Source organism: Lithobates pipiens, unplaced genomic scaffold (genome assembly GCF_037356315.1).
Source record: "Lithobates pipiens isolate NorthernLeopardFrog02 unplaced genomic scaffold, aLitPip1_a1.2 Scaffold_3, whole genome shotgun sequence".
NCBI classification, from domain to species: domain Eukaryota; kingdom Metazoa; phylum Chordata; class Amphibia; order Anura; family Ranidae; genus Lithobates; species Lithobates pipiens.
In genome coordinates, this window is record NW_027507790.1 from 37562477 (window position 1) to 37575541 (window position 13065).

Here is a 13065-nt window from a genome sequence, read left to right on the forward strand (position 1 = left end):
GACCGAGTTCCCCAAGTACCCTCAGATGCAAGCCATCTGGTCATGGTGATTTATTAATGTCAAGTTCCCCAAATCAAATTTTAATTCCGTCTTAACCATGGAGGTGCTTTCTGTGATGTGTCAATTATAAACACTGCAGTTTTGGTTACTGAAGCCCCCCCCACCATTCCCTTGTAAAGACCAAGAATAGTAAATTTAATACCTTCGCCATCTCCCCATCCTTTGTAACCAAGATGTCCTTCCTCATTCGTTATGGCGCCAATATGGTCTGTCCTCCTTTTACTGTTTATATACTTAAAGAATTTCTTGGCATATTTTTGCTTTCCCCCGCTGTGTGTCTTTCGTGTTTTATCTTAGTAGCCCTAGTTGCACCCTTACATATCTTGTTGCATTCTTTATAAAGTCTGAATGCCGATGACCACCCCTCAACCTTGTATTTCTCATTTTCTTTTATGTGCATTTTTACATTGGAGTTAAGCCAACCAGGACTTTTGTTCACTCTTAAATGTATTACCCAATGGGATGCATTGGCTAAGGCCCTTATTTAATATGCTCTGAAAGCAAACCCATCTCTCCTCCGTTTTGTTTTTAAGATTTTATCCAAATTCATGCCTTTTAACAAGGTTTGTAGTTTAGGGAAGCTGGCTCTTAAAATTCAGTGTCTTTGTATTCCCCTAATGTTTTGTGTGAAGCAAAGTGCTAGTATTGGCCTGGATGGGAAGTAGTTAAAATCCAGCAATACTGATCACCCTGCTCTGCACATGCTCCATTTTTAGGCACTGCTGAAATTGTAAAGGCCAATCTGCTGACAGCCTTAAAGCAGAATTCAACCCTCCTAACCTTCACAGCCAAGGAAGCTGCTTCTGTTTGATCTGCAACTGCCATGGTTCTGCACATCAGTTAGGACACCAGCCATTTGATGGTTTGAGTTTGGCTGCGGATGCAAGCAAATGTGACAGTCAGCAATCCTAGCATTCCAGGAATGTAACTTTTTTGAAACTTAAATCAATGGGTTTAAGTTCCACTTTATGATTGCTGGGGCTCTGGGCTTCAGCAAAATGGCAGCCCCTGGTAAGTACAAGGGCAATGCTGAAGGCAATTTACAGCACACATTTTGGTAGCAAATTTTAAGACCCCTTTCACACCAGGGCGTTTTGCAGGCGCTATAGCGTTAGAAATAGCGCCTGCAATCCGCCCAAAAAAAGTTGACCCATTGTCTGTAGTGTGAAAGCCCGAGGGCTTTCACACTACAGCGGTGCGCTGGCAGGACATCCGGGAAAAGTCCTGCCAGCAGCTTCTTGAGTGAGTTTTGGTGAGTTTACCGCTGCTCCCCATTGAAATCAATGGGGCAGTGCTGTAATACCACCGGCAAAACGCTGCTATTGCCGGCGGTTTTAACCCTTTCTCAGCCACTAGCAGGGGTAAAACCCCCCCTGATAGCAGCCGAAATGCGAAACAAATCCGCCGGTAAAACGCAGCTTAAAATAGCATCGTTTTACCACCCACGCTATGGGCAGTGTGGTGTGAAAGGGGTCTAAATGTGGAATGTATGTGCCTTGTTAAAAAGATTTGTAATGGGTAGTGTTATGGGTGCCAATATCTTGACAAACTTCGTTTTGGGCTGCTTAAAGCGATATTTAACCCAAAATAAAAAATGTAATATATTGCAGCTTTCTAGTCAATAGATATGGTTGCTGCATTATTTTTAGGCTTTGTTTCCAGTTTTCACCAGGTGATCTAACCAGTTACACACCCTCTGTATTAGTGCAGCCACTCTGAACAAGCACAGGGGGACACAGACAGCAGTATTGTCAGTCGGGACTAGCAGATATAAACTAACAAATTGCAGCCAAACCCCAGCTTACATTTGTTAATCAGTAACAGCAAACATTTTCTCCATCTAAGAGAAAGGTTTTACATGAATAAAAGCTGATCAGTGTAAAGTACCCCTGCCAGTGTTAAATGGTTTGTCTCATCACCTGATACATCTGGAAGAGAGCCTGTTCTTTTGAAAAACAGACTTACAGGCTGGCTCACCAGAATAAAACAAATGAGGCCAAACCTAAAAATAAGTCAGCTGCAATATAATAAATGCTTGTTTTTGGTTCTAATCCTGCTTTAAAGTCGTTTTACTTTGTATAACAAGGTCACAGCTGCCTGATAGAAAGGATCTTGTGCAGCTATGAAATTTTATATGGACTGCAAATAAAGCTCATTTAAAGCTATTTCTTGGTGTGCAGATGACATTTTGCTTTGTACTAGTGCCATTCCACAATCCATTTTAGTCTGAGCTTCCTAGAACCACACTGTTGATTACTTTATATAGAGTGTGGCCAGGTTGTGTTTATACCAACGTATTAAATGTAAAATGTTTTTCATTTTATTGTATCAGACATTTCTTCCAACACTTTCTGCACAGGATAATAGGTCAAGCTAATTAGCTTTTGATGGTAATCAACTTTTGTCATAAGGGGTAAGCTGCAGAACCAATGACTGAAAAACTTCCCCACCCACAGGAACTGTTGGGAAGCAAAGTTTTGCACTGGGTTGTAGTTTCTAAACCATGAACAGCTTATTCAAATGACTTGCTGCTCCACAACTATGAAAATAGTTGAAATATGAAATATCCCATATATGGACTGAAAGCAAATAAAAACAATTCAAGCATTTAGAGTTTAAAGATGTAAGCATTTAATGAGACTTCAGACTAAAACAGACTTAGTCAAAGAGCCCAAAGCCCATATCATCATCGGATTCCTCAGATTCTTCCTTTTCCTCTTTGGCTGGTGCAGCTGAAGCAGCCGGAGCAGCAGCTGTCTCAGCAACTGGAGCAGCAACCACAAAGGCTGATGGGTCTGCCAAGAAAGCTTTGACCTGCAAAGACATAATTCCCTACAGTAAACAAAATAACCAGCCAACCATAAAACAGTGATAGAAGAGACTCTTCAATTAAGGTCTAATCAGAGCTTTAGATTGTATTGTACCACCAGTGACAATCAAGTGGCAAAACAGGTTCACTTTATCAGTTTTGCCCTCCCAAGAAAACCACACTTCTCTCTTATTAAGGTTACAAAGATGAAAAAGCGCTATATAAAAGCTATATTATTCAGGGGGGGGGGGGGGGGGGGGGGAGGAAAAAAAGGGCACAATTATGATCGCTGAAGTTTTGCATTAAAGAAAAGTCAACTATATCTAGGTTCAAAACTAGAATTGTAAATACATTAGCCTTACAGCTCAGAGCTAGTCGGTGATAAGTTTTTTTTTTGCTTGTTTTTTAAAAAGAGAAATGTTCCGCTTTAGTCCAAGTGCAAGCTGTAAAACCTCTCTTTCACACAAATGATCCGTTTAGGTCCACCCATCAGTTTTTTTAGGTAGACCTGAACAGATGCTTTATAGCCCTCTCTGGAGCATCGGATGTCAGCGGTGACATGTCCGCTGACATCCGACCCGCTCTGAAAAAGTGACGAGGAAAAAGAGGCCTTAGGCTGTAGGGGCACTTTTGCAATATAGCATTATTTTACTTTTGCAAAAATAAAACCGCCCACTTTTCATTTATTTTACACACACTGACCTCACACTTCATGGATGTTTAAAAACCCTGCTCTATTACTTCTGCCTTACTTCCTGAATGTACTTTAGGTCAGAACACAGGAAGGAGTTGACCAGCTGATTTACCCTCAGCTGATTAGTGCTCTTTTAGATTCCCCTTTGCAGCACTCCTGGGTTCAGAGAAACAAGGTGAGCCCAGTGATGGGGAAGTGTGAGCAAACTATGCAGTATTCTCCCAGAGGTTGTTTTTTTTTTTTATAAGACGGACAATTTAGATGGGCAGCCTGGTAAAACACACCCTAGGGATGATTGTAGTGCGTAACATTTGCCCAATCCAGGGATCTTTTGTTTCCAAAATTTCAGACCCAGCAAACTTCCACCCTCTAGTTCATCAACACTTACCTTATCTGCCAACGGGAAGCTGTAATCTGTTTCCACAGCAAGAGCAAGAACTCGTTTATACCCATTGACGACAGAGTGAGGTACAGAGGCGATAGTGGGATATCCAATTTGAAGGCAGACACTGGCGATGTTGCGAACACCCTAGAAAAACAAAATCATAACTGAAAATGAGTCTTGTGTCCAGTTGAAGTGCACACATACCCAGATGAAATATGTAACAGTACCATACCTCTAAAAAGCGAATACGCAGAGCATCTTCAGTGATATCCAGAACCTCTGGGCTGTAGATGCTGCCGTTGTCATATACTTGTTGGATGATCAAACCAAAGGAGAAGGGGGAAATGTTGAGCATGTTAAGGAGGGTGGCTTCACTGGCACCTACTTTATCTCCAGTCTTAATCAGCTGTACATCACTCTGAAAAGAAAGGATAAATATACCAGGCATTTTATAGGTTTTTGAATACAGCAGGTCAGATTTGTTTTGTTATTACCACTCATGACATCACCGGGGTACAATTAGCTGAACTTCCTTTGGCAAACATGATCCTAAAAACATATCCACCAAGAAACCAGTAACACCATCTCCAATTCCTCTCTAGAGAAAAAACAACGCACAACTACAACACCTAGAGCACTTCTACACTTCCTCAGTGCACAAAAGCCTGCCCACTTCCTTCTGTACATTCTTGTTGGTCAGCAAGGCCATCCATCATAATTATGGTCCTTAAAGCAGTGCTCCATGCAAAAGGGGAAGTTTCGCGTTAAGGTGCAGTCATCTGGGACACCTCACACTGCACAGCATGGCTCATGCATGCGCAGTGGGCACCTGGCTGTGAAGCCCAAAGCTATCACAGCCGGATGCCAGTGACCTAACACCGAGGGAAGGAATGGCTTGGGTGATCACATTGCTGGATCCAGTGGCAAGTGAGTGTTTATTAAACGTCAGCAGCTACAGATTTTAAGCCGCTGACTTAACACAAAAATGACAAACCCCTTTAAAGATTAAAGCGGAGTCGTTGTCCCCTTAAAATTTTAAAGCCAGCTGCTACACATACTGCAGCCCTGTCTCCCAGAAGTGGGGACAGAGTACCTGTAACAAACAGGTATTCGCGCCCCCCCCCCCAAAGGTGCCAAATGTGACACATAAGCAGACGTTCCACCTTTTGGGTGGCTCTCCGCTTTAAGTATCTCCTGTTGTGTGCAACTTTTTTCTTACATTTTTTTCAGACTTAAACTCTTTAAAGCCATTTTCCACATTCTTTATACTTTAAAAAGGTGAGCAAATTGTGACATTGTACACAAGCAGTAAGTATGCGTTCATTAAAAACTCAACTTTATGCACACTTACCAAGATTTCAATAGTTCCTCTAGAGATTTTTGTGGTGATTCCCAAAGCCTGAAAGAAGGATGTCTTCTCAGGGCCCAAACCAGTATTCTGAGCAGGCACTGTGACATCACAGGGGGCAATTGCACCTGCACGAGCAGAAGCTGGCACCTAGAACAAAATATCAAGTGCTTAAGATTCTCTAAAGAAAAAAAAAAGTACTATTTTGTAAAAAATAAGAAAAGCCTATCCAGTAGAAATGGTATGTGCCATGTTGAAACAGCCACTAAGGAAAAGGCCGAAATGACCCACCTTGTTTGCCAACAGCATATCTCGTACTTCAGCAAGATCCTCCTTAGTGAAAACGAAGCCCACATTCCCCTTTATGTGAGGCAAAAGCCTGATAAAAAAAAAAAAGGGAAGTTAAAAACTGTAATGGTTCTAGCTTCAACCAGGGCATACAGGAACCATTTACTCACTTCTCCAGAGCAGAATTGTTTTCCAAGTGACCACGGATTGCCTTGCGCATCATGGTGTTCTTTCCCATAAGCACAACCGCTTTTCCTCGCAGGGACATACGGATCTGTTGCATTTGCTTTGAACCAACATTGTCCGCCCCAACGATGAAACATTTTGGGTAATCATCCAGCAGTTGCTGAAAAAAATGAAATCAAAGTTGCAGTTATTAAACAGGCAAGGAACTTCTCAATTATTAGACCTACCAGTAAACAGGCCAAAACACCCTTAAGAAAAATTTATATTTTCTTAATGTATAGACACTTGTGTAGTTAACCACTTGCCAACCACCGCACATAGATGTACGTTGGCACAGGCAAGCAAAAGGGCGTACAGGTACAGGAGCGTGCCCACGGGTCCTGGGAACTCTGTTCTCCAGCAGCTCACGATTGCAGTGTGGAGAGGTAGAACGGGAAGATTCCTATGTAAATAAGGCATTTCCTTGTTCTGCCTTGTGTCATGACAGATCCACTGCTCCCTGTGATCGGGAGCAGTGATCGCAGTCATGTCCTAGGTAGCCCCCCCAGTTAGAATCACTCCCTAGGACACTTATCCCCTTCATCGCTCCCTAATGGTTAGCCCCTTACCCGCCAGTGTCATTTACATAGTATAGGTCCCAAAAGAGTGTCAAGTGTCCGATGTGTCCGCCATAATGTCGCAGCCACAAAAAAAATAAACACAAATCGCAGATCACTTCCATTACCAATAAAAAAAAAAAATGGCATGAAACTATCCCCATTTTGTAGAAGCTATAACTTTTGTGCAAATACACTTACTGTGATTTTTTTTTACCAAAAATATGTAGAATACATATCGACCTCAACTGAGGAAAAAATGGTCAGGAAGGGGGCAAAATCTTCTGGGGCTGAAGTGGTTAAATTACACAAGTGAAAGTGCAGAATCTTTGCTTGTGTTTCACCATGTAGAACTGGCTGATAAAACTTACAGGGTTATGAGCAAATCAGAAAAGATGCAGTGAATATATCATCTGAAAAAGAAGCTTGCTTTGGTAGTCAACTACTAGTACTGCACAAGAAAGTTGTGTTGCCCATCACAACCAAACTGATTTTTTCATCAGAACACAATAAAGTTAACTTTATCCGTCATTAAAGGACTGGGCAAAGATAATAAATGTAATATTTATAACAAGTTCAAAAACTAGAAACTCACAATGATTTTCAGAAAGTAGTTGGACTTCCATGTCGCCCTGTCTTCCCTGGGCATCTTGACAGTGCTTCCAAGGATTGCCACAAAAAGGGTTTAAAGACCTGATGACCTGTTAAAAACAAAAAAATGGCAAACTTACTTTGTAGCTCAAGTGCTAAGGCAGTATAACGGCAGACAAATGATTGACTCCTTAAAGTGGAATTTTACCCATAACTTTATGAAAAATATTGTTTAGCAAGGAATAACTGCTACCAACATTAGTGTGATGTAAATAGTCTCCAGCATTGCTCCGGCTTCTTGGTGGAGGCTGCCATCTTGCTGAAGCCCAGAACCCCCGAACAGAAGTAAATCATAAAGCCGTACTAAATCCATTGATTTAACAGATTCAAAAAAGTTACATTCCTGTACTGCCAGGATTGCCAACTGTCACATTTGCTGTTGTCCTCAACTAAACTGTCAAAACGGCTGCTGTCATAACTGATCACATTTACAGCACCATGGCAGTTGCAGATCAAACAGAAACAGCTTCCTTTGCTGTAAGGCCCCATTCACAGCTGAATATAGCATTTCAGGCAGAAAATTTCGTGATTTTACAAAGATTTTGCTGCGTTTTTTTTACAGAGTTTTGTGCAGGGCAAAAGGCCACCAATGTAAAAAAGAAAAATGCCCAAATCTGCCCAATTTGAGCAACAAAAAAGGGTCCAGAACTTGTTTGAGCTTCAGGCGACTTGGAGTGGAGATGTGAACCATCTCCATTGAGAATAGATCTTTTCCCCTCCAGCATTTTGTAGCTTCAGGCTTCAAGCTACAAAACACTCAGGTGTGAATGGGGCCTAAAGGCTAGGAGGGTTTAATTCCACTTTAGGGCTGTCAGCAGATCAGCCTCTACAAACTTAGCAGTGCCTAAAAATGGAGAGGCTGAGCATGTGCAGAGCAGGGTGAGACAGTCTATTATTGGATTTTTACACAGTATAGGTACCTATTTGTAATGTTTCACATAGCTATACCTGCAAAAGGGGCCAGCCTGAAGTGATCTGCAGGACTAAATTTTCTGACTAATGTTACACTCCAATTTGTCCGTTGACCAGATTGTGGCCTATGGCCGTCTGGTGATTAGGCTTGCCTCCAGAGCTACCACCCAAAATATAGCAATTCCCAACACCCAGCACCATTGGTCAGGGCACACTTCTGCATCCATGAGACAGCACTGGGGTCTGGTGACCAACCACATGGGCCTGAGCAGTACACTGTAGACAGGAGGCATGCCATGTCTTCCCCATAGCAGCAAGTAATATAATTTAGGTGTTAGTAATAATTAAGGGCGAGGTTGAGCTGCAGTGAAGGCAAGTTTGGGCATCAAAGAGCTTAAAAAAGGAGTGCAATAGTGGCACTGGCAGACATACCAACAGACAGATCTTCCCTACTAAAACAGCATTGCTTGGTCAAAACACACAAAGGTTTGTAAAAAAGCAGACTGTTTGGCATGAAGATCTGCTTTAAAGTATTTCAAGGGCTCGCTCACCATACATGCATGAAAACTGGTGGTAAAACTACACAAATTTTACTTGGAGACATGAATTTACATCAGTTTCAATGTGCATTTCAGTGAGTTTTATGCACATTGACATCAGTTTTCATGAGAGTCAGGTATGTGCCCTGTTCACATCAATGTGACTGTCATGTCAGCTTTTCTTTTGTGCAGAAAGCCGCTTTCTATGGGAACACCCATGCAGGCTTGCTCCAAATCCTGCATCACAGGAGTTAATCACAGGAGTTAATAGCAGGAGCTTTTGGCTCTTGCTGTCAATCTGTCCAATGAGAGCAACAGTGGCTGGAGTCGCTGTGCTCAAACACATCGCTGAATCGGGCTCAGGCAAGAAAAAAGGGGAGGGGTGCTGCACAGAAGGTTTTACTGCATTAAGGTGAAAAACCTTAAGGCTTCGCAACCACTATAAGAGCCGATTCACACTGAGGTAGCGCGACTGCCTCAGGCGACCTGCACACGACTTCAGCGGCAACTTGCAAAACAACTTCTGAAGTCAATGGAAGTCGCCTTCAAGCGATCATGTTACCCATCCTAAAGTAGTATTAAACACAAAAATTTAATATTGCAGTTAATCCTTAAATCTGGTAGCTGTATTTCTTTTTATACCTGGTTATCCAGACAGTAATACTTACTGCCTAAGAGCATCTCCACTCTGGATGAAGGAACAAGACACTGTCAGTCTCGAGAGATGGTACTGGTAGATGTACTAGCAGATTTAGCTGGACTTGACAATTAAAGCAAAATGCCAGCTAAGCCTTAACTCACATTTATCATTTTGGGATCTTGAGTTGAATTGCTGCGATTCTGCAATCTTAAATCACTACAATCACAATATGCACACTTGGGTGACATTTTTAATGGCACCTAAACACTGAGTGGTTTTGCTGCAATTGTACAATAAATCACGCAGCAAATAGCAACATATGAAGTGCGTCGCCCAAAAGAATCTCCGGGTGCCATTAAAAATAAATGCCACCTGAACATGGGTTTTGCAATGTAGTACAATTTACCACTTCCCGACCACCACATGCTGATATCGGCACAATGGCAGCGGTGGGCAAATGGGCGTACCTGTATGTCCCCTTTAATTTGCCGGGCTAGTGGGCGCCACGTACAGCGCGACCATTGGGCCTGGGGACTCGATGTCCGTCGGTGTCCCACAATCGTTTTAGAGCGGCAGAATGGGAAGATGTAAACAAGGCATTTCCCTGTTCTGCCTAGTGACATGACAGGGATCTACTGCTCCCTGTCATCAGGAACAGTGATCACTCTTGTGAGTGGTAGCCCACCCCCCAGTTAGAATCACTCCCTAGGACACTTAACCCCTTGATCACCCCTAGTGTAACCCCTTCCCTGTCAGTGTAATTTACACAGTAATCATTGCATTTTTATAGCACCGATCACTGTATACATGTCAATAGTCCCACAATAGTGTCAGATGTGTCCGCCATAACATCGCAGTCATAATAAAAATCAGATTGCCACCATGACAAATATAAAAAAAATACCATAACTCTATCCCCTATTTTGTAGCTGCTATAACTTATTGCGATTTTTTTTACCAAAAATATCTAGAATACATAGCCTAAACTGAGGAAAAAATAGTTTTTATATATTTTTATATACAAAAAGTAAAAAATCATTTTCCAAAATTGTTTTTGTTTATAGCGCAAAAATTAAAAGCCAGAGGTGGTCAAATACCAAAAAGCTATTTGTGGGGGAAAAAAAAAACCTGATGGGTTTACTTCCTCTTTTTTTCCCTGCAAAGGTAAAGCATAATGGACTACTATGCATCGCATAGTAGCTCATTATGTGTCACTTACCTGACACAGGAGCCAGCGAAGTCGCCGCTGATCCCTGTAGTCCGCCGCATCCATCTTGCTGGTGGCGTCTCGCAGCTCCGACCAATGACAGCGGCGAAGCCGCGATGACGTCACTCCCGCGCATGCGCACGGGAGTCGCGTCTCGCAGCTCCGCCGCTGCCATTCGGCGAAGCCGCGATGACGTCACTCCCGCGCATGCGCACGGGAGTCGACAAGTTAGGCAAATCCATTCTTGGACTTGCCGCATTTAGTGCGCCTGCGCGCCGCTGTCTACGGCGCATGCGCCGTAGACAGTGGTGCCCATTTTCGGGCAAATATCTCCTAAACCATATAGGTTTAGGAGATATTGCTTGGACCTACAGGTAAGCCTTAATCTAGGCTTACCTGTAGGTCAAAGTGGTTTGAAGGGGTTTACTTCCTCTTTAAAGCGACACCCTGCAGAATCTGAAAAAAGTGCTCTGGTCAGGAAGGGGGTAAAATCTTCTGGGGCTAAATCGGTTAAGATCGCAGGCAGAGTCACAGCAATTTATGCCCAAGATTCCAAAAATGTGAATGGAGCCAAACTTTTTTTTTTTTATACAGTTACTATAAGGGCTCATTTACACGTGCTTTGGCTTAAACACACATTAAGGTCCCTACTGCTCCAACAAGCTTCTATAATTTTTTTGGAGTTTCAATGAAGCGTTGCCACTTCCGTGGTGCTCTGTTGAAGCTTGACAGATGCCCTGTGTATGGATAGCTCATACCTGCAATTTCTCCAAAACAAAGCGAAGCTAAAGCTGAATTAAATCCTCAAAAGCCACAAGTGCTTCAAGCAAGCTTTGTCAGAGTTCTATGGAGGCTTTGAAGACGCTTTTAAGCAGCATGCCCCAAGTGCCCCCATGGAAAGCAGGTATCCATGGGGGGCGCACTCAAAGAGGGGCCAGGATTGCCACCAGGGCTCCCCGAAAAAAGGGGATCAGAGCCATCGTGCAAAATCCTTGCACAGAGCAGGTATGACATGTTTGTTTAAAAAAAATAAAACGAGGGGGGGGGAACCTTTACAGTCACTTTAAAAGGTTTAAAATTTCTGTTCAATTGAAGTTACGTGTTTTGATAACTGATTGAATGCTGGTGTTCCATCGCTCATAGGTCGATCACAAATACATACGTGTATGGCCACCTTTGTGACTCCCTGGAATTTTCCCCATACCCAACCCTGGGGAGGAAAAACCGAGCCCCCAACTATACACAGATCACGGTGTCCAAAGTTCCTCGTCCGTCACACAATGCCTCTAACATAAGACGCAGCATAGTCTTTATTGATACATTACGACTCATCCACGTTGAGGTCACGTGTACGAAACATAAGGCCCACGGGGAGCCCCAGTATGAGTAGCGCCCACGTTACGTACGCCCCCATACAACACTCAGATAAAAGCGACAACATTCGAGTCACAAGCACCGGGCCGAAGGTGACCAGAAACGCGGTATCCGCCGGCTTTATACACCAGGCCACACGTACCTCACACACAGGCTCCGGAAGGCAAAAGAGGCCGCGCATCGGGAACAGCGCTTTTATATGACATGGCCATAGCCAACCAGCGAACGGGATGGGATCAGCGTAAATGTTGATTTGTTGGCTTAAGCGGAAGTTCTTCTTCCTATAGGCCGAGCTAGCTATCAATCACAAAGGTACTAGAACAAGAAAAAATTGCTCTAGCCTAGTGAAAGTGACTAGAGCCCCTAGCGGAACGGCGAGTAATAGCACATCATTGTTCTTACCTAGAAGATGAATATCCTATTTAGTGGTTGTACAAGAGTAGCGTTACATGATACGGTACATGATACAAGAGGGATGTAAACTGTATTTGTAAAAATGTGTTTTATTAAAACAATCAGACACAAATCAAAATCACCTAATTCTCCTATAATCAACATTAAACATTTAAGAGGCATGTGTATATAATAGACTTCAAGGCTGTAATAAAACTAGAGAGAATAAGTAGTGACGTCATACTGTACATAGTACACAGGTATATGATATACGAGATGTGTGTTTATGAGTACTTTACAACATACAGACTTTAATAAAGTTTGGTAATGCAAGAAGGAAGCCATCCAGTGGTGGCCCATCCGTTAGGGGCGCCGCCCTCCTTATCCATGCATCTGGCCCCCTTTTTTTTTTCTGGAAGCACAGAACACTGCACCCAGCACCCGATCCAGTTGTGTGACATTGGTGAATTAATATTTGCTAATGTCTTCCTGTTTCTCCTCCCGGTCAATCAGGAAGCAGGTCCTGAGTCCCGATCGGTTGGGAGTGCTAAGACCCCATTGGCCGCCACTCCTAACTCCTGATTGGCTGGGAGGAGAGGCAACCGCCAGGACTTAGGAGGAGACGCAGGGGGAAGCCACCACCTGGATAGGGTAAGTGCAGGAGCTGGCGTGGGTCCTGGTGGGTGACGGGTGATCGAGTGAGAGCCAGTGGGTGGGTTATGTGGTTGGCTGGCTGGGGGGGGGGCGCTTGCGCACCCCCCCGCCCCTGAAAATTGAGCGCCAGCCGCCACTGAAGCCATCTATATACCATATTAATATAAATTACTAATATATAATGAGTAATCATGGTTATATGAATCAAAGGTTGACTGCATTAGTAAGCCAAAGCATCAGATAGAAAGAGGAGGGCAGAGATCCAAAGAAGGATTGAAATAAGTAAAAGGGAGCAAGAGGAAAGGAGGAAGGTGTAGTCCATTGGCGTT

The 13065-nt window shown here is 43.3% G+C and overlaps 1 protein-coding gene across 1 annotated transcript; it reads right to left on the reverse strand.

The window, feature by feature from the left end:
- Positions 1 to 2674: 2674 nt before the first annotated feature.
- Positions 2675 to 11959, reverse strand: RPLP0 (ribosomal protein lateral stalk subunit P0). The gene is made up of 8 exons (XM_077461446.1): positions 11832 to 11959; positions 6962 to 7067; positions 5755 to 5930; positions 5588 to 5675; positions 5300 to 5446; positions 4181 to 4366; positions 3952 to 4092; positions 2675 to 2874 (listed from the first exon to the last, which is right to left on the reverse strand). Exons 2-8 carry the CDS (start codon positions 7013 to 7015, stop codon positions 2719 to 2721), a joined length of 948 nt encoding a protein of 315 aa, XP_077317572.1. The 5' UTR covers positions 7016 to 7067; positions 11832 to 11959; the 3' UTR covers positions 2675 to 2718.
- Between the last annotated feature and the right edge of the window lie 1106 nt (positions 11960 to 13065).

Coding starts and splice junctions, on each gene's coding strand:
- RPLP0 (XM_077461446.1), bottom strand. CDS start 7,015: ATGCCCAGGGAAGACAGGGCGACATGGAAGTCCAACTACTTTCTGAAA. Junction 5,931..6,961: donor ACTACTTTCTGAAAATCATT/GTGAGTTTCTAG, acceptor CATTTTTTTCAG/CAACTGCTGGATGATTACCC. Junction 4,093..4,180: donor TGCGTATTCGCTTTTTAGAG/GTATGGTACTGT, acceptor TTGTTTTTCTAG/GGTGTTCGCAACATCGCCAG.